Genomic DNA, 25,600 nt, shown 5'->3' on the forward strand with positions numbered 1-25,600 from the left:
ACACCAGCTTGACAAGATTAAGGTTAATGTCTGTATTATTTGAGCTACAGCTTGATTTGTGTCATTAAGAAAAGTGCCAGGCTGCTTAAGGCCAGACTCGTCAGAAGAGAGATTGGACCCACATGGAAGATTTCCAAAACCAATGAGCTGCCTAGATGGACAGCATTTTCTGTCATCATAGGTGCGTTTTGAATGTTCCAGTCGAACTGTCGGATCGCGCCTATATTGTCTAGATTCATTCGAACATTCGCAGCGCTCCAACTGATGCATAAAGATTTGATTCTAATGATTCTATCTTGCCGTAATAATTCGACTGAAACGTGCCTGTCACGCCCACTTGTTTGATTCTAACGTTTTCAACGTGCATATGATGTCTAAAATTTATATTCGAACATTCGTAATGACTCAAAGATGCTTAAATATTAGATTCTCATGTTCAGAACACACGTATGACGGTGTAAAAATTCACCTTGAAAGTTGGCAACTCGCCTTTCACTGCCAATTTTGGATTCGAACGTTTGGACTTTAAATATAACGGCAAAAAATTTGATTTGAACATTCAGGACTCCTCTATGATGCACAAAAATTTTATTAGAACATTCCTATCCTGCATAGTATGCTCAAAGAGAATCCTGTGATGCTCCAGAAATGTATTCCAATGTTTGCAATATGCATATGATTTCTAAAATTTCTAATCGAACATTCGCAATGACTCAAAGATGGTTAAATATTTGATTCTCATGTTCAGAACGTGCCTATCATGCCCAATATTGTATTCAGACGGTCGGAATTCAAATATAACGGCAAAAAACTTGATTTGAACGTTCAGAACTCCCCTATGATGCACTAAATTGAGACTGAAACGTTGGAAGTGTGCCTATCACGCCAACTAGTTCGATTCGAAAGTTCAGAACGTGCACATGATGATTACAATTTCGATTAAAACCTTCGCAATGCCCCAGAGATGCTTAAATATTTGATTCTAATGTTCAGAACGTGCCTATGATGCCGTAAAATTCGACTGAAACGTTGGAAGTGTGCCTATCACGCCAACTAGTTCGATTCGAAAGTTCGGAACGTGCACATGATGATTAAAATTTCGATTAAAACCTTTGCAATGCCCCAGAGATGCTTAAATATTTGATTCTAATGTTCAAAAAATTGGCAATGCGCCTATCATTCCCAATATTGTATTCAAACGGTCGGAATGCAAATTCCGAAATGTCGAAATTTCCGAGATGCTCCAGAAATGTATTCGAATGTTCGGAACGTGCATATGATGTCTAAAATTTCTATTCGAACATTCGCAATGACTCAAAGATGCTTAAATATTGTATTCTCATGTTCAGAACACACGTATGACGCCGTAAAAATTCACCTTGAAAGTTGGCAACTTGCCTTTCACGGCCAATTTTGGATTCGAACGTTTGGAATTTAAATATTATGGCAAAAAAGTTGATTTGAACATTCAGGACTCCCCTATGATGCACTAAATTTTTAGTAGAACATTCCTATCCTGCATAATATGCTTAAAGAGAATCCTGTGATGCTCCAGAAATTTATTCGAATGTTCGGAACGTGCATACGATGTCTAAAATTTGTATTCGAACATTCGCAATGACTCAAAGATGCTTAAATATTCTATTCTCATGTTCAGAACAGACGTATGATGCCGTAAAAAATCACCTTGAAAGTTGGCAACTTGCTTTTCACGGCCAATTTTGGATTCGAACATTTGGAATTTAAATATTATGGCAAAAAAGTTTATTTGAATATTCAGAACTCCCCTATGATGCACTAAATTTTGATAAGAACATTCCTACAATGCATACATTACGATGCTCAGAGAGCCCTGTGATGCTGCAGAAATTGATTAGAATGTTCTGAACATGCATATGATGTCTAAAATTTCTATTTGAAACTTCGCAGTGCCTCAGAAATGCTTAAAGATCTGGTTTTAATGTGCAGAATGCACCTATGATGCCATAAAGTTAGACTGGAATATTGAAAACTCGCCTATTACAAGTAATTGATTTGAACGTTCGTAATGCATATATGGTGAAAAAAAACAAAACAAAATACAGCTTGATTTGAATGTTCAGAATGCATCTATGATGCACTAAAATTTAATTCGAACATTTTTCTCATGCATTGCAATTTGAACCTTCGCAACGCACCACAAATGCTTAAAGATTTGATTCTATATTGTTCATAACAAGCCTATGATGCTTTTAAAATTCACCTTGAATGTTGACATCGTGCCTGTCACGCCCAATATTTGGATTTGAATGTTTGGAACACAATTATAATGCCAAAAAGCTTTGATTTGAACGTTCAGAACGCACCTATGATGCACTAAAAGTTTATTAAACCACACCAGGTGGTTTATTACCTGCATGACTCATCACAATGGCCTGGCCGTCACTAGCTTTCATTTACACACATATTGCACGATATGGAAAATGGAATGAGGTGTGACCTCTTCCCTTCCCTTCCCTTCTACTGATTTCACACCCATTTACTTCTGCCAATCGGTGTCTCATGCCAGAAACTGTGTTTTTATTTTTTTCCAGATCCGTCATTTGCAACAGGCGGAGAAGACAAGGCTGTATAGCCTAAGAGCTCTCCCTTCATCCATCCATCTGTTTATGTGTGAATCATGATGCTGTGTTGGGGAAGCGGTGCTTCGGGCCAGCTGGGCATTGATGCATCCGAGGTGCCTGTCTCTGAGCCCAGGAGCTGTTGCATGTTTGACGGGAGGGGTCTGAAAGAAGTGGCATGCGGCAGCCGCCACTCACTCTTCCTGTTGCATGATGGGAGCGTGTACGCGTGTGGCTCCAACAGCTATGGTCAACTGGGCCATGACAAGGAAGGAGGCAGGCCAGGTGAGTATAGCAGTGGTTGCAATTCTACTTTTGTTACAAAACACCATTTAATTACACACCATCTCATTAGTATTCTAGTTAGTGGTGTTTCCAAGGTAACTATCATGATTGCTCATATTTGGGGTTAGGGATTTTAACAAACCCATAACCTTAAGTATTATACTTCAGCATGTATTCCGACCAGCCTTTTGATTTTCACTTGACATATGATAAAATGGGTGAAAAAATCTCATAGACTTGCATTGAAAGAGGGACTCGAGCCATATCTAGATACTAGTGATGTCAAAAGTACTGGTACTTTAGTACCTAGTCTAAAGTTGGTTAAAATTAAACTGGTACGCTAACAAACACGTATTTATGACATGCATCCAAGTATGACTACAGAACAAGCAAATCGCTGGCATTTAAGGCGATTTAGAAATCCCGGTCTGACTTTTTTAAAGTCCCTCCAGGAGAAAGAACATGTTGTCACCCTGAAACAAGCAGATACTACAGCTTTTCCTACTTGCATTAAAGCTTGTGGACAGTTTTGTGAATGCTCTGACATCGCGATCCGCGTATATATATATTCTACCTCGTAAGGAATATTATCAATAACGAGCAAATAAAAAATTAAATGATGCTTATATTACTAGTGTTTAGTAAATGTATTTTATTATTATTGTTGTTGTTTTATTGTTATTATGATGAATGCTATTATGCTATTATCAATGTTTTCATTTATAATGTGATGCTCTGTTGTGCAGCACATTATTTGACAAAAATAAGACAATTTTGTGTTTTAGATGATGTTGTGATGATCTTTACTAAAGCACTTTATAAAAAAAATGTAGTTTTTTTTAAATGAATTGTTCTATTTTCATTTGATTGAAGTAGATTCATTTTATTAGACAGTTGTGATGATTAAGGGGCTGTTTACACGACAACGCTTTCAATTAAAAACGGAAAACTTTTTATGCGTTTTGGCTGTTCATTTACACAACAACGGCGTTTTGGGGCCTGAAAACGCAAACTTTGAAACGGGTTTCAAAGTGCAAGTTTTTGAAAATGATGACATCATGCGCACGCGTATTAAGTGTTCAGTCTATAGGCATGCGCGCGAGTACTTCAAAACAACGCGCGAGACATTCAAAACTACAATGGCGGACTACAGGACTGTGTTTGTGCTGCTCAAGATTTTGAGTTTATTGACGCTTCTCCAGTAAAATGTAGATTTACTGCATCACTACTACGACCAGCGATCGCTATCTTCATTGTTTGTATTCACCGCTCTGTAGAAGAATGCTTATGTGCGCAGGCGCGTAGTGTTTCTTTACAAAGTGACATCGCCAACTACTGGCCTGGCATGCATAATACAGTGCTTTTAGTCGTTTTCGCGGATCCGTGTGAACGGGGATCATTTTGACAATGTTGTCGTCTGTACGCAAAACTTTTCAAAAACGCAAAGGAAAAACTTTTCCGTTTTTAGTACATCGTTGTCATGTAAACGTACCCTAAATTGAATAAACTTTTTTAGATTCATTTGATTAGACAGTTTTAATGATTAAATTGAATTAGACGTTAAAACTTTTTGAACTTAAAAAAAATTGGAAACTGTGGAATTTGGGAAGAAAATAAATATAAAAATATTGTTGATTACCACAATTTATTTTCTACTCGTCCCTCCTTTTCTTTAAAAAAAGCACAAATCGAGGTTACAGTGAGGCACTTACAACGGAAGTGATTGAGGCCAATTTTTTGAGGGTTTAAAGGCAGAAAATTGAAGCTTATAATTTTATAAAAGCGTTTACATTAATTCTTCTGATGAAATACATGTATTATTTGAGTTGTAAAGTTGTTTAAAACATAATTTTTTGTCGTTTTAGGGTTTGTTGACATGACATCGTCATTGCAACAAAGTTGTAAAATTGGCAATAACTTTACACAGAAAAGGTTAGTAAGTGATTTGATCACACTGAAGTCACGTTAACAAGTCATGCATATTGTTTGTCTGCGAGTATTTTAACGTTTAAAAATTGGCCCCAAGTTCCTCATTGTCACCTCGATTTTAGCTTTTTTTGAAGAAAAGGAGGGGCAGGTCAAAATTAATTTTTGTGGTAATCAGTATTATGCCACAAATGCAGTTGATTGAGCTTAACTTGTATTGAACCCGGAATATTCCTTTAGTAAATGTTGTAAAAAATATATTGTTCAGTGTTATTTCATGATACCTAATGCATTTACTAATGTTAACGAATGGAACCTTATTATAAACTGTTACCATATTACCTATTTTTTTCCGTGGTATATCGAAAATGTGATTTTAGTGGTATCGGTACGGACTTCTTATATTTTGGAGTCGTGACAACATTTCTAGAGACTAGAATATCTCAGAAACTTGAAGGGTGGGCTCTTTTGATTTGGGCTCCCACCTAGCACACAGCCAGAATGCCCTAGCAATGCCCTGATTTTTTTAATAAAAAAAAATATTACTTTAATGGTCTGGGTCCTATTTTTAATTCTGCACATTGCAATCGACTTGGGAAATCTGTGCTGATCTCCAGCCCTAGTCTGGTGTCAAATACTCTGAATATTTTGCAGAGATCTGTTTGTACTGATAAACTAGTAAAATTGTAACAAAATAAAGGATAAAATTGTGAATTCACAATAAATAATACAGTATTTTCCATTTTCAACCCTGTGCATTAAGTATTGCTGCTTGTGCCATGCTTTATACAAATTCAGATTTGGAATTCATCTTTTGATTTAAGATACTACGATGAAGAATACTAATTTTTTGGAGTTTTGTTTTTGGAGAACGAAAGTAAAAATAAAGTTTCGCCTTGTGTTTAAGTAGGTGTTCATTTTAGTTTTGGCTTACTGCATTCACACCACTGAGGGGAGTTTTTTAGCTTTCAATTTCCAGAAAAATTTAAATGAGCAAATGAAAGGTTGGATCAGACAATGTTTTGATATGCTATATACAGGTTAAAACCTTCTCCCAGCACGGGCTACTTTTCAAAACAGATTTGCCATCAGTTGCTGCTTCTGGTTCTGTGAATGGTGAGGACAGTTTTACTGAGAAGATGATTGCTAGGATTGCTGATGTTTTCTTTTTTAACAGACCATGGACAAAACTCAAAACAGCTCACAGCTGCTGAGTGTTTTGTATTGCAACATTGTAATAACCTACATAATACAAATCTAGCTAAATTAAAGATATCCAAGTAATCAAGGCCACTGTGTGATATTTCACACGGGCCTGTGACAGTCATACCGTACATGTCCATTGGCATGGAAGAAATGCCAAAAAAAACCTGAGATCTTCCGCTTTGGGGGTGTGTTAGGAAAAGTCATGAAAAAGTATGGAAATTTCTGTAGTGAATATACATTTACTGCTCAAATATTTCATTCAAGTAAAACTTGCTCGCAATGGAAAGTCATTTCTGATTTGTGAGCGAATCGTTCTTTTCCATGAATCGCTTGAACCTTTTAAAAAGCTTTATCGAGTAATCGTCAACGACTTTCCACTTTCATTCCCAAAATCCCACTTAAACCTGCAGTTCGGCTTCCATAGAGAATGAATTTGGGAAGGACACTCAGCTCCATTCAGCCCATGCCAATGGACATGTAAGTTCATGTTTTGTGTTTATGTGTGTGTCTCGCACTCATAGAGCTGGTTGGAGCTCTGGATGCTCAGAAGATAGCTGGGGTATCGTGTGGTCAGGCTCACTCTCTGGCTGTGAATGAGCAGGGGCAGGTGTTTGCCTGGGGGGCCGGTGAAGGTGGGCAGCTGGGTCTGGGTACGGCTGAGGAAGCTGTTCGGGTGCCCAGGTAAAACATCAACATAAGTTATTTATGTTAGAGTTTCTCAAACTTTTTTTAGGGACTACTGCGTCTATGCATTTGAGTCAACATGAAATGAAAATGGACCTTATTTACTTTTTTAATACACGGTCTTTATTGTGCATGATTCATCAGTACATGTATTGTACAGAAAAATGCCTCGGTAATCTTTCCTGACTTTTGTAATAACTTGCTCGCCCCTTTGATATTACTTTCCTATTTAGCTAATGCCACCTATATCGGAAATAATGTTAACCAATAGCCAAATGGCTATTTAGGCTTATTTTAACTTAATTTTGTTTTTCTCGGAAATATGTCACAATACAGAAGTAAATGGGTTTGAATGTGTTTTCATGTGACTGAAAAATGGCACCTATGAGTAAATTTTCTGTGCAGATCCATGTGGTTTCATTGTACTGTTATTTATCAGGTGGGAAACTTGATGCTTTTGTTAGGGGATGAAGTCCAGAGCTTGCCCACTTTAATAAGCTACATTTTTTTTTTCTTTGTCCCATTTAGGTTGATTAAAAAGCTGTGCGAGCATCGAATCTCACAAGTAATGTGTGGCAACCAGCACTGTATAGCACTTTCAAAAGGTAAGACAAGATTCCTTTGTTGTATCAATTGGAGGTCATCCGAGATATCGGTTTTTACCGATTAATCGGTGCCGATATTTGCTTTTTGAGCTATCAGTTATTGGCAAAATCAATGGCGATAGTTGCAGATAGGATTTTTTTTTTTATCTTCCATGTTTCTCTCTCTCTCTCTCTCTCACTCTCTCTCATATATATATATATATATATATATATATATATATATATTTATGAGAATGCAGCGTGTACTTGCGTTGTGTTATGAATTGAGCGCTGACAAATTTCACAACGCAACGATGCGTGAAATCGAGCTTGCGTTGCAAGGCTCGTCTGAAACTTGCATAGAGTATGTTTGGGCCTTTACTCTGAGCACGAGATGGAGTTGTGGAGCACAGAACCGCTCTGAATACACTGTAATAATGCTTATACACAATACAGACAGGATAGAGCAGCGTACATAGCCTTTTAACAGCAACAAGCGAACAGCTTGATTTAACTATTGATTTAATTAAATCTTTGTAGCCCTTTGCGGTTAAATAATCGCACAATGTCATACCGCGATTTTAATTTAATTAATTGTGCAGCCCTAATATATAAATGTGGGTGTGTGTGTACTGTATTAATGACCGTTAAGTACGCTACAGTAATAAAACAAAACATCAAAATGTAAATACGCATGCGCATTAAAACATCCACTTCGTCACTAAAATCCAATACGCATGGGATTAGATCTACTACGTCATCGCACTACAGTCTGCAGTGAAGAGTATTTGCTTTTCGCAGTGAAAAAGGCCAATTGCTTGATCGTGTCGTGAGTTTAGCTTGCACAAGCCAGATATTAGCATTAATTCTGCCTCTAATTTGAAGAAACATATCGAGGTAAATTTCTGCTTACTAAATTCTATGTGTTTATAACGTAGCATGTAATTTAGCTATCTATCACTGAGATGATATGGTTGCTGTGAGAGATTAATGCAATGTTATCAATAGGGCTGGATGATAAAACGATCTTGATGTTTATCGGGAAAAAATATGTCCTCGATATCGATGATAAACTTTTGAGTAATTTTCTATACTTAGCCTATGTTCTACATCTAGACCAGGGGCCACTGGTTGGTTGATCTTGATCAAATATAAAAGACTGACTTTTTATTTCCTGGCACCTGAAGCCGCGCGCTGTTTGATTGACAGGCGGCTTATGTTTGTGCTCTGCGCTTTACATGCGCCTGAACGATCAAATATACACTTTATAATTCCGCCAATGCCCGTCTTGGTGAGGCATTAATGTAAACGCATTCGGTTATGTCTAAAGTGAACTTAAATAGTAGGACAAAAAAAGGTATTTGTATCAAAATGTCGAACTTTAAGTGTAAACGATTAGACCACTGTCATTAAAAGGCTATTAATCAAACAACTATAACAAGAAAATGAGAAACCCCTCACTACATATATGCTGAATAACTTAAGTAGCTTTAAAAGTATAATTGAATTTAATAAAACAGTGACATTTTTAATATTAATAATATTTTTTAATAATATTGTTAGTTTTTTTAATAATACTGACCCCTGATGTAGAGAATGTGTTAATTTGTGAAATAAATTATCAGGAAATAATTTATAATTATGCTTAGCCTTTGTCAAATTTTTTTCTAATGCCTGATAAAAAAAAAAGTATCAACCTTTGTAGAGCAATACTTCAGGCAGAATAGTCCCATCAGTCAAAAATACACTTCAGAATATTGTGCATTATGCATTAGAATGAGAACACAACTATTTCTGGGCTGAAAAGTTACAATAATTAAATCAGTGTGGAACATTATATCTAAAAAAGAGTACAATGTGGTCCCCCATGTACCACTTAAAGGAATAGTTCACCCAAAAATGAAAACTCTCTTATCATTTACTCACCCTCATGCCATCCCAGATGTGTATGACTTTCTTTCTTCTGCAGAACACAAATTAAGATTTTTTGAAGACTATTTCAGCTCTGGTGGTCCATACAATGCAAGTGAATGGGTGCCAAAATGTTGACGCACCAAAAAGAACATAAAGGCAGCATAAAAGTAATCCATACATCTCCAGTGGTTTAATCCATGACTTCAGAAGTAATATGATAGATGTGGGTGAGAAACAGATCAATATATAAGTACATTTTTGCTAGAAATTCTTCTCTCTGCCCAGAAGGGGGCGTATGCATGAAGAATGTGAATCACCAAAAACAATAGAAGAAGAATGTGAAATTTAAAGTGGAGATTGACTGAGTAGAGAGGAGAATTTATAGTAAAAAATGGATTTAAATATCGATCTGAGCTGAGATATTCTTCTAAAAATCTTCATTTGTGTTCTGCTGAAGAAAGAAAGTCATACACATCCGGGATAGAATTAGGGTGAGTAAATGAGTAAATTTGGGTGAATTATTCCTTTAAAGCCCGATGTGGCCCCTGCACCAAACAGTTTGTCCTACCCCTGCTCTTCCTCCTCTATTGTGCGGGACATGACACGTCAAGTGACCCTGCTTTTTTAGCATTTTTTGCATTCCTTGCATTGTTTTGAATATGTATTAAGCGCAACAATAACTTGCTTTGTCTGCATTAAGGGCATTTTAGACCCTACACATAAATAGATTTTACTGTAATTGAATTCATATCATGAATTCAATCATCAATTTCAATATCATACATTATGATATTGAAAATAATTTTTTTCATCTTTTCATTTCTGTAATCATGTTGCCTTTTTATTTTTTGGAATCAGATTCATGTAGTGTTTTTCTTAGTGATGTATTTTAAAATACCTATAAAATACCTATATTTTTTATTCTTTCTGGCAACCAGCTATAAAAGGGAAGGTAAATTACGGTATGTGTGCTACATTTTGAAATTGAAGCATACAGGGCATAGCTTTCGCAACTCAATACTCACTACTCATGAGTACTTTTAAATGAGCTACACTTTTACTCATACTTGAGTAGTTAGGACTGGTACCTTTACTCTACTCACACTACATTTTTGAGAAGTAACAGTACTTTCACTTGAGTATGATTTTTCAGTATTCTTTCCACCCCTGGTTATTGGTCAACAGTGGGGTTTTTTTCTGCTGGACTTGATTGTCTACCTCTTCTCAGATGGTCAGCTGTTTGTATGGGGTGAGAACTCCTGCGGTCAGTTGGGTTTAGGGAAGGGTGAGCCCAGCACTCTGTCTCCTCAACCGCTCAAATCTCTCTGTGGGATTCCGCTGGCTCAGATCAGTGCTGGAGGAGACCATAGCTTTGCCTTGTCCCTCTCTGGAGCTGTGTTTGGATGGGGGAAAAACAGCGCTGGACAACTAGGGCTCAATGATTCGCAAGGTAAAATGCACAAACTGTGACTTATGTAACCTAGAGATCTGTGCTGGTAACCAGAATGTTGTAGGTTCAAACCCTTCAAAGGCCGATCCTTTAGCTATCAGAATTTTGTCCTTCAGCAGTGCTAGGAATTGTTCCATGCGCACGCAATACTGCAAGTCCACATCAAGTTCATCATTTGGGAAAGGGCTAAACTGTTGCCAACGAAAGAGATGTGATACAGACCATACATCTGTAGCATAATGTTGTCATTTTTTTTGCCTGTGATCTAATAGACCGGGCTGTTCCCTGCCACATTAAGTTCCTGCGTTCGCAGAAGGTTGTGTACATCAGCTGTGGAGATGAGCATACCGCTGCCTTGACTAAGGTACACATCTGATTTGTTTATATACAGCATGCTCAAACACACACATACTCAGCTCGACTTGCTGTTCTCATTTGACTGATTGACTATATTGACTTTAGAAATATAGTATATTGATTTTCTGAACAAAAATGTTGGATTTGTGAACATTTTTGCTAAGAGATTGGTGATCCCCAGTCCTAGTCTGGTGTCAAAATACTCTGAATGTTAGCATAGATATGCTATAACTGATAAGCTGTTCTAATTATAACAGAACAAAGGGTGATATTGTGGTAAATTTACCTGAATTCACCCTAAATAAAACTGTATTGTTCATTTTCAACCCTGAGCATTGAAGCATTCCTGCTCGTGCCATGTTTTATACAGGAAGGGGGTCTGTTCACATTTGGAAACGGTTTAAGAGGACAGCTGGGTCATGACTCCACCAACAATGAGCCACTTCCACGCAGAGTGATGGAGCTCATGGGCACTGAAGTGTCTCAGATCGCTTGTGGACGGTCAGTATATGCACAAGACAAAAATTTTCAATGTATCTGTTTCATATTGGTATGTATGCTGATTTTCTTTGTAGATGACTAGCCAAAACTTCATCAGAAAACAGATTACTGGTTGATGGATATATTGGCCAGGCCAATTATATTTATGTCAGCCATTTGTATATATATAGTACTTTGAGATGATTGGAAGTGGCAGATAACTTGGTATAGGTTGTATGCTAATTTTATTTGTTGATGAATAGCCATAACTTCATCAGAAAACGGATTACTGATTGACCGATATATTGGTTAGGCCAATTATATTTATATTGGCCAGTTGTATATATTTAGTACTTCAAAATGATTGGAATCGGCAGATAACTTGGTATATATGCTGATTTTCTTTGTGGATGAATAGCCATAACTTAATCAGAAAACAGATAACTGGTTGACCGATATATCGGCAAGGCCAATTATATTTATATAGACCAGTTGTATGTATTTAGTACTTTGAGATTACTGGAATAGACTATTAGGTGTACTGTATACAGTATGCTGTTTTTTTATTTATTTATTTTTTTGTGGATGAATAGCCATAACTTCATCAGCAAACGGATTACTGGTTGACCGATATATCGGCTTGGCCAGTGATATTTATATAGACCAACTGTACATTTGAGAGTATTGGAATCGGCTAATAACTTGGTATACTGTATACAGTATGCTGATTTATTTATTTATTTATTGTGGATGAATAGCCAAAACTTCATCAGAAAACAGATTACTGGTTGACCGATACATCGGCTTGGCAAATTATATTTATATAGGCCAAATATATATATTTAGTACTTTGTGATGATTGGCATCGGCTGATAACTTGGTATATATATATGCTGATTTTCTTTGTGGATGACTAGCCAAAACTTAATCAGAAAACAGATTGCTGGTTGACTGATATATCAACTGAACCAACTGTATTTATATAGGCCAATTGTATAGATTTAATACTTTGAAATGATTGGAATCGGCTGATTGCTATTTTCGCGTGACAGATAATCAGAAGTGTTGGGCTGCTTGAATCATTTCCAAAATTTGCAAGTTTTACAGCATATTTCTCTTTGCAGGCATCACACCCTGGCATTTGTGCCCTCCACCGGTCTGGTTTTCGCTTTCGGCTGCAACGTTCAGGGCCAGCTGGGTACAGGTATAAGAGGATATGCCAAGAGCCCACTTCCCATCAGGAACATCCAGCCCCTATGCATTGAAAATATACACACAAGTACGTAGATAAGATAAACTATCCACTGTAAAGCATTGCAGTATATTTGTGGATTAAAATAATTATCAGGATATTATCAAGGCACATGTTGATTGCCCTTTGCCTAAAGTTATAGATATTAATTAAGCACTCATTTATTGCTTAATTCTTTTGGAATTTATTTGGTTTTAAGGTGGGAGTGCATTTTTGAGCCATTATATAAAATGTGACACTTGATCCCCCATGTAAAATATGATTTCTTCTGATTTAATAATGAATAACACTGATACTACAGACAGTGTAGTACAGACGGTGTCGTTTGCTAGGTTTTGTTATTATGTAACTGCAAAAATAATCTCTCTACAGAAGCAGAGCGCTACACTGTCAGTAAAGTTCACAGCGGAGGCGATCACAATTTCCTGTTGTTGTCGTCCAACAAGGAGGTAACCTTGCCAATTCTGCCATTGTATCATTAGAACTGCTAGTACACTCAAAATGTTTTGAGAGTTTATGCAGATCTGTGTGTTTCTCAAGAGAATATTCTCACAATGTTTATATGCATTTATTTTCAGTACCTGTTTACAGCAATGTGTTATGTGTATGATGATTATTAAAGTAACCTATTAAAAATCATCTAGATTTGGTCTTGAGAATTAGCAGGTGCCCGTGAGGAGATCAGTGCCGTCTCTTAGCCACATGGGGGTGCCGCAACATCAATTTAAAGGCCTTTCATGACTGAAACAAGACTGATGTTGCTGTATACATTTAATTTAGTTTCTGTCAAGAACAATTTGTTTTAAAACCAAGTATTAATAGTTCTGTTGTGTTTGCAGTTTATTTTGGGCTCTAGTAATAATATAAGATTTGTAAGTGTTTGTATGTGTTTTGAACAGAGTTCATGTTGTCCTGAGGATTTCCGCATCATGAATATGACCAAAAGCATCGCTCTGATTAATTCTGAGAATCTGGACAGCTGGAGGATGAAGCTCCATGAAAACAGCGATTCAAACACCACAAAGTGAGTTTTTCATTATCTGGCTAGTGACAACAGTTATTATACTGAAATATTCTAAATGTTAAACAGTTGTAAATGGAACAGTTTAAAATGTTTGAAGTCAACATGAAACGACATTCCAACACATTTACCTTCCATAATGTGATATGTTTCTGAACCAAAACAGAAGATTCAGTTCAAAATATTGTTGGGTGGGATTTTATTTTTTACATTTTATTTGATATGATTTTAAGTATAGATTTGGAGGAGAGGGAGTAAAACATGAAACATCTTTCTGTGTTGCAGTTTTATGTTGCGCCCTCACCGTAAATAGGGTCGTAACATAATTGGGGGCTCGTCCGGGATTTATTTATTTTTTATTAGCAATGATTTTTTTTCCTGTGCCCACGCAGCCTTGCAGAAAGATTATGGAACAAACATTTATTTTCTTCAGAATAATTTATGGAACATGAATGAAACTTTTGATTTCATGTGGTCTTTAATGCAGATGTAAGTTAAGAAAGAGTTTATTCATGATTTTAAATCTGTTGACTCCCATCTAGTGACATCATAGTCCTGTTGTCCTCAACTGCTTGTTGGAATGCCAGCTTCTTGGACAAAAGGTGAGCAGATCTGATGTTCCATGTGACCCTGTCTCACATTTCCATGTCAGTAATCAGATGGTCATCACAATGGGACCACACAAACAGCTGAAAATTTTCATACTAGGCAATTCCTGCTTTGTCACAAGGCAAATATTTCCCAACACACACAATCGTCCTTGTTTCCAGCCCTGTCTAGTAAAAAAGCAGGCCATATTTCACTGTGGCAGTTTCCAACAAGACTCTCTAGAAACATTATTTTGCTTGATGCAATCCTTGCTTGCTAACCCTGTTCATAATCTGCGCCGCAGCAAAAACATTTCAAGAGATTATCTGATTACATAAGGCCCAACTGGTGTCACTAGAATTCAGACTGGGGTATTATGGGTTGCCATTTTAATATGGCATTTTGAGTATTTGGTTAAAATGCTGCTGTGCACATGGCCCAGCTTGGGGTCGGCAGGCGTTTGGAGCAACACATGGTGACATAGTCAGTAGCACACAGTGAACTCTTGATCATTTGCTGAGTTGAGGTCCATTTAGGGCAGAAATTTGCAGCTGTTTTTAATTTTAATGGAATTGGATTGGATTGAATTCAGTCAGATGAGTCAAATTAAATGGAAATGGATTGGGTTGAATTAAATCGGTTCAAACAAATCAAATTGAATCAGATTGATTGAATCAAATTGAATCAGATCGGATTGAATTCAGTTCGTCGAATTAAATAGGATAGAAAATCGAATTAGATTAAGTCGAATTCGATCAGATCATAACAAATAAAATAGGTATGCATAACATTGAATTAGCTCAATCAAATTAAATTGAATCAGATTGAATAAATCAAATTAAATCAGTTCAAATCAGATTTAACTGAATTGACTGAATTTTGATAAATTAGAATTGGATTGATTGAATGGGATTGAATAGCACTGAATCGGATCGATCGAATCAAATTGAGTCCGATAGAACCAGATAGAAATGAATTGATTGAATTGAATGGGATAGATAATACATTTAAATAAATTAAAATTGCAATGGATTGAATTGAATCGGATCAGTCAAACCAAACTGAAATGGATTGCATTGCATTAAATCGGTTCACTCAAATGAAATTGAATCGGATCAGTCAAATCAAATGGAATCAGATAGAATCAGATTGGATTGAATTGATTTGTATAGATTATAAAATGGAATCAAATCTTATTAGAACTAACCTCATATTAATAACATGCCTTTAAATAACTGATTTGGGTCTGTCATTGATGTCTAAATGTATTGCTGATTTGAACTATGTTTTAGAACGTAATCTTGATACACACTTTTGGAGATTTCAGTTATTCCCTATTCTAGAAGATATGAGCATGAATGGCCTTGGAGTGAACTGAGTTACTTGCAATATTTTGGCCCTGCTTCATATGGTCATGTGAGGTTGTGTGTGTTGTTTTGGTTCATGGATCAGGATCAGGCTTAAACACCTGCAGCTCTGCCTCTGTGTTTACACCCAGCATGTACTCCTTTATCCCTTGTGCCAGAGTAACGGAGAGAAAATACTTCATTCTCCTTCAACTGTATGCATCATAGCTAGTTCAGAAGCATTTGACATGTTTTTTCAGACATGAAGTCGAGCCTTTCTTGATCTTATCTAAATAAACTGTTTCTATTAATGCTCTGTTTAGGTGTTAATGAATGGGTCAATATTAATTTGGCAGACCCTAAGTAACTTACAGGAATACATAATGCATTCAAGGAATACATTTTATTAGTTTATATGTTCCCTGGGAATTGAACCCATGACTTTGGTGCTCTAAATTGATGTTGAAGAATTCAGCAGTTGGAGAGAAGACATTGTTCAGAATCTTAGTAAATTAAATCCTATCTGTGGCTCTGCAGTTTGCTTCAACCATTATTTGGAAGTTCATTTTCACCTTTTTCTTTTCACAGTGATGACGGTCATTTCAAAACAAACCCCAAAGTCCCAGGCATCGACTTCAATGCTGTCAGACTGCTGTTTGAGACGCTCATGAAACCAGCCTTCTCTAGAATGCTGGAGCAGGTGTGTTTGTCTGTCTTTGTATGACATATAGGAGTCAGCTCATAATTTATATTATTTAAATTTATAAAACTTAAAGTCAAAGACAGAGTATAAACTAACAAGGGTGGTTAACTGTGAAGGCAGTGATTAATAAAATAATAATAACAATAATAATACAAGCTCTACTGTTTATTCATAGGCCACTAAAAGCTTTGAGAGTCTGCTGATCCCTCAGCTGCCCTGCTCTCCTCCTGACGTGGAAGCCATGAGGATCTACCTGATCCTGGCTGAATGTCCCGCTCTCCAGGACTCCAAAAACTACATCTCTATCACCATCCCTCTGGCCATGGCCATTCTCAGACTGGACGCCAACCCCAGCAAAGTGCTCGGTATGACATCAGCAACATGCCTAGCAACACCATTATGGTCGATGCTGTTCCTGCTGCCTAGCAAATCTATTATGTTGGGGCGGTGTGCCATTATATACAACTGGACAACATAGATATCATTTGGCAGAGATTTTGTTATACCACAGTAGATGTAGCTGCAAGAAACATGAAGCAATGTGAAAATACAGAGTAGGATGTGTCTCAATTAAGTCAAGATGAGGAATAACTTGTTATTAGGGGTGTTTGATATGGTTGCAAAGCAACATCACAACTTGCCACATTAGTAAAGAATTCAACTAATTTGCAATCACAGGTTTGTGTATCCACAGTTTTCCTGAGCAACCACTGGGTGGTGCCATGATTCTTTTTGCCTGTTTTCTGTTTCTGGTCTTGAGACGCAATGTAAAACTAACCGGAACGAGCGATCCAGATGGAGAACAACAAGCATTTAAGTGTTACTTGGAGTAAAAATTAATTTCAGGCTCAACTTGTACAGTTGTTGGCTGTCATAACAACTCAAGTAGTTAATGAAATCAACGTAACTAACCTCAGACCATCGCTTTATGTCATCTACATACTCAGGTGAGACACTGTTAATATAATGGTCATCTCCAAGGTGGAAATGAAAGAACCTATTGCCCACCCTAAAGGTCAAACAAAGAAAATAGTTAAATAAAATAAAAATACAATTATAAAGCCCAAAGTATACTGAACGTTCACGTACAGGATGCGTGATGCAAATTTGTCCAACAGAGTACACGAGCACTGAACACGTAGGCCGATTTTTCTAACAGCGCGTCTTTGAACGTGCAGAATGCGCATGCGCCTTGAATTATTTGCACGAATTTGTTGTTCCACAAGGTGGCAACACTCACCGTTGAGCCTTTGCTGTCACGAAGAAGCACTAGAAGAAGATGCAATCGCCAGTAAATAACAAGAGACGAAGGTAAAAACAACAACAGTGGATGTGCACGTCAAGGGCGCATGTGTGGGAGGTCAGGAGATACCTGCATTTGTGTAACTTGAGTCTGAAGGACTATAAAGACATCTTTATGGGTCTAAATTCCTGAAGAGAAATAGCCCAGTGTCTTATAGCAGTCGTAGCATGTATGCGCCAACCTCCTGCGTATGGGCGCACTGTCAAGTGGAATATACTTTGACAGGCTTGCGTTCGACAGTACGCAGACACCGAGCATTCATGTCAAAATCGAAGTATACTTTGGGTAAAAATAATACAAATAAATAAATACACTTTAAATTTTAAAAATTGCACACACACAATCAAAATAGAATAGGAACCACTACTTTATTTGACCAGTTTATTGAAATATGAAAAATTTTTCAATGAATAAAAAAATCCAGCATGGCCTTGATATCCTGGGGTTAAAATAGGCCAGATTGGTCCTGATCGACACCTTTGATTAAAAAAAGATGTAAAATAAATTTGAATGTGTTTAATTTTAAATGGCAGCTTCTTTGTCAATCCATTCAATTTCTTGTATGCTTTGGTCAAATTGTATCTTGCCTAGGAGACTAGAATCCAGAATCACTCCCCGATTTTAGGGTTCAACCCCACCCCCCCTTCCAAATTCCAAATGTAACCCCTGACTACATCATGATATTTATTTTAACCATTATACATAACATTACTTACACCTCAGTATATACGATTGTGGTCACAACCCCCAGTGTCTTGCTGCCTAGCATCTCATAACTGATTTTGAAAATCAACCTTGTATGTCAAGGGCAGAAATAGCATTGGAAACAATATTTCTTTTCTTTTGTCTTTCAGATAACTGGTGGTCTCTGGTGGATTGTGAGATGTTCTCCAGACTAGTGGAGATGTATAAAAGCATAGTTGTGTTTTTGTTGACTGGTGGTAAAGCTCTCTTGATGCCGGTGTTTCTGGAGAGCTACATCAGTGCAGCACTGAGACTGCTGGAAAAACTGCACAAGGTGCGACGAAAAGTTGACAGTATAAAATGTGTTTTTGCAGAAAAGCTTACATTAACTTGTGTTGTTGAATGATGAACTGCAGCTGTGTTAGCAATACTTTGCTGTAGGTGAACTTAAAGGCCCATCGTGTGGAATACAACCACTTCTACATCCCTGATATTTCCAGCCTGGTGGACATCCAAGAAGACTACCTCAAATGGTTTCTGCGGAAAACAGATATTGTGCGTATATTTTGCTTGTATAGCTTTTTTAATGTAGAACTGGAAGTGGATGTGTCAATTGGATCCCCTTGTAATAAAAAAAAAAATTCTGTCACTTCTTATAACTTAATCTTATATTCTTATAACATATCACATCTTGCGTAATACAAGCTGAAAAGTAAAAATGCATTCAAATTGAACATGTTTTGTTTGTTTTTCTTACAGAAAATGAGATACCCTCCAGTGCAGGTATGTTGATTTGAATGTAGTTCCATATCAGTTTGTTTTTGGATGTTTGTAACAGTCTATGTTCTCATCATTTCAATCTTATTTTCCAGAGTTCTTTCACGTTATGTGCCTATCCGTTCATATTGAACGCGCAAGCCAAAACAACTGTGCTTCAAACAGATGCTGAGCTGCAAATGCAGGTTACTAAGCAAATATGTTGATACACACTGTAATTTTACTGCCTATGTTAATACCTTTTACAGTTACTACAGTAAGTTTTGATTTGTCATTGTTAAGATGGCGGTAAGCGGTGCTAACTTGCACAATATCTTCATGCTCTTGACCATGGAGCCTTTGCTGGCGAGGAATCCTTTCATGGTGCTCCACGTACGGAGAAACCATTTAGTGAGCGACGCTCTGCGGGAGCTTACGGTCTACAATGACATAGACTTGAAGAAGCCACTTAAGGTTAGTCCTCGTATAATACAGATCCCCATGCACAATCTTGAGAACCAAGTCGGGAGCCTTAATTGACCTCGCCTCTATTGGAAAATTACCACAGAAATGATCTTTCAGACTATTGGAATCAAATCAGTTCCAAATTTTAGCTTACTCTGGCCAAGAACCTCCCACTAGGACAGGAAGAGACCATCAGGCCAACAAGTAAAGCGACCGACCCCAGTTTGTTTTGGATTTGCATGTTGTTTAGGGTCAGGAAAATCTGAAAACAGTGATGCCAGAATAACAGAATACATGTTAAAAAACAATGCCATGTTATGCTGCATTTTATTTATAGAAAGCCTCTTCTTTAGCAAGTCAAGACAATTTAATTTGAATAGCGCTTTTCACAACACATCATTTTAAAGCAGCTTTACAGAAAATCAAGCTTTAACAGAAAATGAAACTGTAATATCTATAAAGTCTTAAGAGTCATCATAGTGTAGTTTGATTAAAATATTATTGTAAATTGTGTATAAAAATAAATAAGTAAATAATAATTGTATTTAGAAACCCAGTGAGCAAGCCGAAGGGGACAGTAGCAAGGAACACAAAACTCCATAAGATGTTGGTTAATGGAAAAAAATAACCTTGGGAGAAACCAGGCTCGATGTGGGGGCCAGTTCCCCTCTGGCTAAACAACATGAATAAATGCCAGTATTAGTTTGGTTTTTTTTGTTGTTTTTTTATGTAGTCCATGTCATGGTTTAAAAACTAAGTAAGTTTTAAGGGTTATTGTATAAACACAGATTTTGTATGTATTGTAAGAGTAACGACAAATGTCTTTTTTTTTTTCTCCCCAATTTGGAATGCCCAATTCCCAATGCGCTCTAAGCCCTCGTAGTGACTCGCCTCAATCCGGGTGGCGGAGGATGAATCTCAGTTGCCTCCGCGTCTGAGTCCGTCAATCCACGAATCTTATCACGTGGCTTGTTGAGCATGTTACCGCGGAGACATAGCGCGTGTGGTGGCTTCACGCTATTCTCCGCGGCATCCACGCACAACTCGCCACGTGCCCCACCGAGCGCAAGAACCACATTATAGTGACCACGAGGAGGTTACCCCATGTGACTCTACCCTCCCTAGCAACTGGGCCAGTTTGGTTGCTTTGGAGACCTGGCTGGAGTCACTCAGCACACCCTGGATTCGAACTTGTGACTCCAGGGTGGTAGTCAGCGTCTTTACTCGCTGAGCTACCCATGCCCCCAATGACTAATGTCTTTGAAGTCCATCCTGGAATAACTGCAGAAGTTCACATAGTTGCATTGTCCATTGTTAGTTGGCTGATCAAGGCTTTTGTTGGCAATTCATTGATAGTCTATGTATTCCTTTCAAAAGTGTAGTCCATCAATAGACCAAGGTGATGCAGGCAGATATAAGTGAGGTGCATCGCAATTCAACCGGCAGGTTATTTCGGTGAGGTCCATCCTAAATCCAAGGTTCAGGCAGTGGCATATGAAGTATCCCATGTCTTATGGTTGGAGTTGGCATCAGTTCATCCTCTGAAGTCCACCGTAGTAGATTGGAGTGATTTCTGGATGGCACCGGCTGCAGTTAGTCGTCATCAGTCAGCGACATGTAGCAGTGGAGTCCGACACCAAGCAGGAACGGAGCTCGATCCGGAAACACTTCTCATAATCTATAACTCTGCAATAAATTGAATGGCATCTATGCTAACATTATTCTATTTGTTTCCCTGTCTCAACCTCAGGATTCCTATTCCGAGGTTACCAGAGCTGGCCGGATCCAGCTTCTATCCTGAGGTTACCTTGGGATAGGAATTCTGAGGTTAAGACAGGGAAACAAATAGAATAATATTAGGGTTGATGCCATTCAATTTATCGCAGAGTTATAGATTATGAGAAGTGTTTCTGGTTTCGGCAGACCTAACTAAAGCAGCCTAATTATGAGCAGATGGATAAATTAGGTGTATGCCTGGCTAAATAGATGAGTCTTTAGTCTAGACTTAGACTGAGAGAGTGTGTCTGAATCTCGTTAGGAAGACAATTCCATAGCTTAGGAGCCGAAAAGGATCTGCCTCCTTTTGTGGATTTTGATATTCTAGGTACTATTAACAGGCCAGAATTTTGCGACCATAATGAACGTGATGGAATATAGTGTGGTAGAAGGTCACTTAAGTACTGCGGAGCTAGACCATTCAAAGCTTTGGACGTAATGAACAGAATTTTTTAATTAATACAAAATTTAACAGGTAGCCAATGTAACAATGATAAAATGGGGCTAATATGATCATATTTCTTGATTCTAGTCAGCACTCTGGCTGCTGTATTTTGAACCAATTGAAGTTTATTTGTTGAACTTGCAGGACATCCTCCCAGTAATTCATTACAATAATCTAGTCTTGAGGTCATGAACGCATGAATTAGTTTTTCGGCATCAGCAACAGAGAGCATGTGTCGTAACTTAGCAATATTTGATTTTCAAAGGACGGATTGGTATCAAATATAACACCTAAGTTCTTCGCTGTAGAAGATGACGTTACAGTACATCCATCGAGAGTCAAATTATATTTTACCGGCTTATTTTTAGAGGTTTTTGGTCCAATGATTAGTACCTCTGTTTTGTCGGAATTTAATAGAAGGAAATTTCTGGCCATCCAGTCTTAGTTTTCATTGATACACTCTGCTAATTTGGAGAATTGTGAAATTTTGTCAGGCTTCGAAGAAATGTAAAGTTGGGTATCATCGGCATAACAGTGGAAACTTATTCCATGATTCTTGATAATATCTCCCAGGGGAAGCAAATATAAAGAGAAAAGCAGAGGCCCTAAAACTGATCCCTGTGGCATTACATACTTAACTTTTGTTTAATTTGACAATTCCTCATTTACACAGACAAAGTGGTAGCGGTCTGCTAAATGGGACATAAAACCATGCTAATGCATGTCCACAAATGCCAACATAATTCTCCAGCTTCTTCAAGAGAATGTTTAGATCTGTGGTGTCAAAGGCAGCACTAAGATCTAAAAGGACTAGAAGAGAAATGCAGCCTCGATCAGATGATAAGAGCAAGTAATTTGAAACTCTGATAAGAGCAGTTTCTGTACTGTGATGGGGCATAAATCCTGACTGAAATTGTTCATATATACTATTTCTCTGTAGAAATGAACATAGTTGGGAGGATACAACCTTTTCTAGTATTTTCGACATAAATGGGAGATTTGAAATCGGTCTATAATTAGCCGATTCTCCAGGATCAAGCTGTGGCTTCTTAATAAGAGGTTTGATAACTGCCATTTTAAAGTTTCTTGGGACATGTCCTAAGGATAGCAAGGAGTTCATAATATTAAGAGGAGGTTCTGAGATTACAGGAAACACCTCTTTTAAGAGCTTAGTTGGTATTGGATCTAACATAAATGTTGCTCGTGAGGAAAATTATGAGACACTGTTTTCAGAGATGCTGTGACAGACGATTGCATAATTCCAAATAGCAGTCTGTAACTTTACAAAATACTTGTTTCTAACATGCAACTTTTTTGATGATTGTAGGTCATCTTTGATGGAGAGGAAGCAGTAGATGCTGGTGGAGTCACCAAGGAGTTTTTCTTACTCCTGCTCAAAGAGCTGATGGATCCCATCTACGGCATGTTCACCCAGTACACAGAGTCCAATCTACTCTGGTTCTCTGACAAAGTGAGTTTACCCTTAGTTTTATTCCTGAAATCCAGCAGAAGCTTATTTACTGTAAATTACATGTGAAAAATAAATGCAGTTTATTTGCAAAAATATTTTATTGTATACTCAGTGTATGCCAAAGGCCTTTCAAGTTACTGTAATATTAGTTGATTGTTTGATTGAAAGCCTGAAGGACAAGTTGCTGTTTGATTGAGAATATCAGCAGATCATGTTATCAGGCCTGTGCTTTTGAGAGATTTTCCTAGCTCAGCTGTAAACACGATGATCTTGCAGGATTTGTGCATGACCTACAGAACACTTCTGCTGTGGACAAAATACTGTAGGAGGGATCAGTGATGATGCTAGTAATGAGGGCTACACATTATTCTATACATGACGGCAAAGTTTAATGTGCTTTGTTTAAGGAAGGAAGATGAGTTTATTATTATTATACTAACTTGATTACAGTTATAACTTTTTAAATTAGAAGATTTACTCCAACATGGGTGTGAATATTAAAATTAATTTAATTACTATGCAAATAGCATTTCCATCACCCCGTTCATGTGAAAAATTATGAAGATTATCCATTGCTTTAATAGATTTAAAATATTTATTTATAATAATATATTTTATATAAATTATAATAATATATTTATTTAAAAAAAAAAAAAAGAAAAAGTAAAATTTTACAAAATCATAATGCAAAAAAATGCTCTCAAATTAAATATTCTTGGTGATATCAGATTTATTTATATTATTATTATTATTTATTTGGACGTCATGCTTATTGCATTGCAGTGTTTTGTGGAGCACAATTGCAAATGTATTGTGCATTGTTTGGAAGGAAGGTGATATTATTGTTATTACACTGACTTTATTACAGTTATAACTTTATAAATTATAAGTGTTACTCCGACATGGATGGGAATTTTAAAATTCCTTTAATTATCATGCAAATAAAATTTTCATCACACAGTTTGTGAAAAAAATATCAAGATTATCCATTGCTTTAATACATTTCTAATCTTTATTATTATTTTTTTATCCCCTTTTCTCCCAATTTGGAATGCCCAATTCCCACTACTTTAGTAGGTCCTCGTGGTAGCGCGGTTACTCACCTCAATCCGGGTGGCGGAGGACAAGTCTCAGTTCCCTCCACTTCTGAGACTGTCAATCCGCAAATCTTATCACATGGCTCGCTGTGCATGACACCACGGAGACTCCCAGCATGTGGAGGCTCATGCTACTCTCCGCGATCCACGCACAACTTACCACGCGCCCCATTGAGAGCGAGAACCACTTATCGCGACCACGAGGAGGTTACCCCATGTAACTCTACCCTCCCTAGCAACCGGGCCAATTTGGTTGCTTAGGGGACCTGGCTGGAGTCACTCAGCACACCCTTGATTCGAACTTGCGACTCCAGGGGTGGTAGTCAGCGTCAATACTCGCTGAGCTACCCAGGCCCTATAATCTTTATTTATAATATATTTTATATAAATTATAATAATATACTTCAATTCATCAAATGTAAATAAAATTTGAATAAATAAATAAATCATTTGGATGTCATGTTTGCTTATTTGCATTGCAGTGTTTTGTGGAGCACAATTGGTTCCACCTGATTGGGATAATTTGTGGTTTGGCTATTTATAACTCCACTGTGGTGGACCTACACTTCCCCCTGGTGCTCTACAAGAAGCTTCTGGACATTTCACCCACTCTTGAGGACCTGAAAGAGCTTTCTCCTACAGAGGGCAGGTATAGCACACAACACTTATTCATGTCCTTTTGACTTTCTCTCTTCTGTAAAACACAAACTAATTTAACAAAGCCTATTCAAATTTGGTGCATAGCATTCGGTTACAAAACACAGCGAGACACAACGGCATTTGATGTAGTTGATGTGAAGTGACTGACTTGCGTTATGACACGATATATTTGATTGCATAAGAATGAGATTTAAGAGCAAGGTTGAAGGGGATGATTATTCGTTGAATAACATGGCCAGGTCTAAAGGGGGCTGGCCTTGTGCCTCCCAGAAACTTCTGACCCCCCGCCTTACAATGAAGAGACAACTACTTACCCACCCTAAAGATCAAACCCAAATGCCCCCCCAAATATCACATTTTAGCAATGGTTCTGGTGAATATATTTTATTTCAGGCTGTTCCTCACACAAATCTATCATATCACTTCAGAAAACCTATAAAAGTAGCGCATATTTATTTTATGTACTTTTTTTTTTTTAGGTTGACAGGCCTAATTACGAAACAGAGGACTGTAGAAAACTATAATTGTTTGTGTTTCACGAAAGAAA

General features: G+C 37.4%; 1 protein-coding gene across 4 annotated transcripts in view; it reads left to right on the top strand.

The window, feature by feature from the left end:
- Nucleotides 1-25,600, top strand: part of LOC127444704 (probable E3 ubiquitin-protein ligase HERC3) — a 38,878-nt gene that overhangs the window by 282 nt on the left and 12,996 nt on the right. For 2 of the 4 annotated variants that reach the window (XR_007897874.1, XM_051704250.1), the window contains exons 2-20: nucleotides 2,574-2,885; nucleotides 6,539-6,698; nucleotides 7,230-7,306; nucleotides 10,428-10,649; nucleotides 10,922-11,013; nucleotides 11,377-11,507; nucleotides 12,611-12,765; nucleotides 13,111-13,187; nucleotides 13,638-13,762; nucleotides 14,302-14,361; nucleotides 16,282-16,393; nucleotides 16,572-16,761; nucleotides 18,554-18,717; nucleotides 18,825-18,938; nucleotides 19,143-19,166; nucleotides 19,256-19,345; nucleotides 19,443-19,613; nucleotides 23,153-23,296; nucleotides 24,876-25,042. Coding sequence is in view for 2 of the 4 variants with exons in the window: in XM_051704250.1 (XP_051560210.1) it covers nucleotides 2,660-2,885; nucleotides 6,539-6,698; nucleotides 7,230-7,306; nucleotides 10,428-10,649; nucleotides 10,922-11,013; nucleotides 11,377-11,507; nucleotides 12,611-12,765; nucleotides 13,111-13,187; nucleotides 13,638-13,762; nucleotides 14,302-14,361; nucleotides 16,282-16,393; nucleotides 16,572-16,761; nucleotides 18,554-18,717; nucleotides 18,825-18,938; nucleotides 19,143-19,166; nucleotides 19,256-19,345; nucleotides 19,443-19,613; nucleotides 23,153-23,296; nucleotides 24,876-25,042 (2,501 nt within the window). In the remaining 2 variants the exon portion in view is untranslated. Of the gene's footprint in view, nucleotides 1-2,573; nucleotides 2,886-6,538; nucleotides 6,699-7,229; nucleotides 7,307-10,427; nucleotides 10,650-10,921; nucleotides 11,014-11,376; nucleotides 11,508-12,610; nucleotides 12,766-13,110; nucleotides 13,188-13,637; nucleotides 13,763-14,301; nucleotides 14,362-16,281; nucleotides 16,394-16,571; nucleotides 16,762-18,553; nucleotides 18,718-18,799; nucleotides 18,939-19,142; nucleotides 19,167-19,255; nucleotides 19,346-19,442; nucleotides 19,614-23,152; nucleotides 23,297-24,875; nucleotides 25,043-25,600 lie in introns of those variants that run through there. The other 2 variants (XR_007897875.1, XM_051704252.1) reach the window with 2 other exon arrangements.

Source organism: Myxocyprinus asiaticus, chromosome 8 (assembly GCF_019703515.2).
Source record: "Myxocyprinus asiaticus isolate MX2 ecotype Aquarium Trade chromosome 8, UBuf_Myxa_2, whole genome shotgun sequence".
Classification (NCBI taxonomy): domain Eukaryota; kingdom Metazoa; phylum Chordata; class Actinopteri; order Cypriniformes; family Catostomidae; genus Myxocyprinus; species Myxocyprinus asiaticus.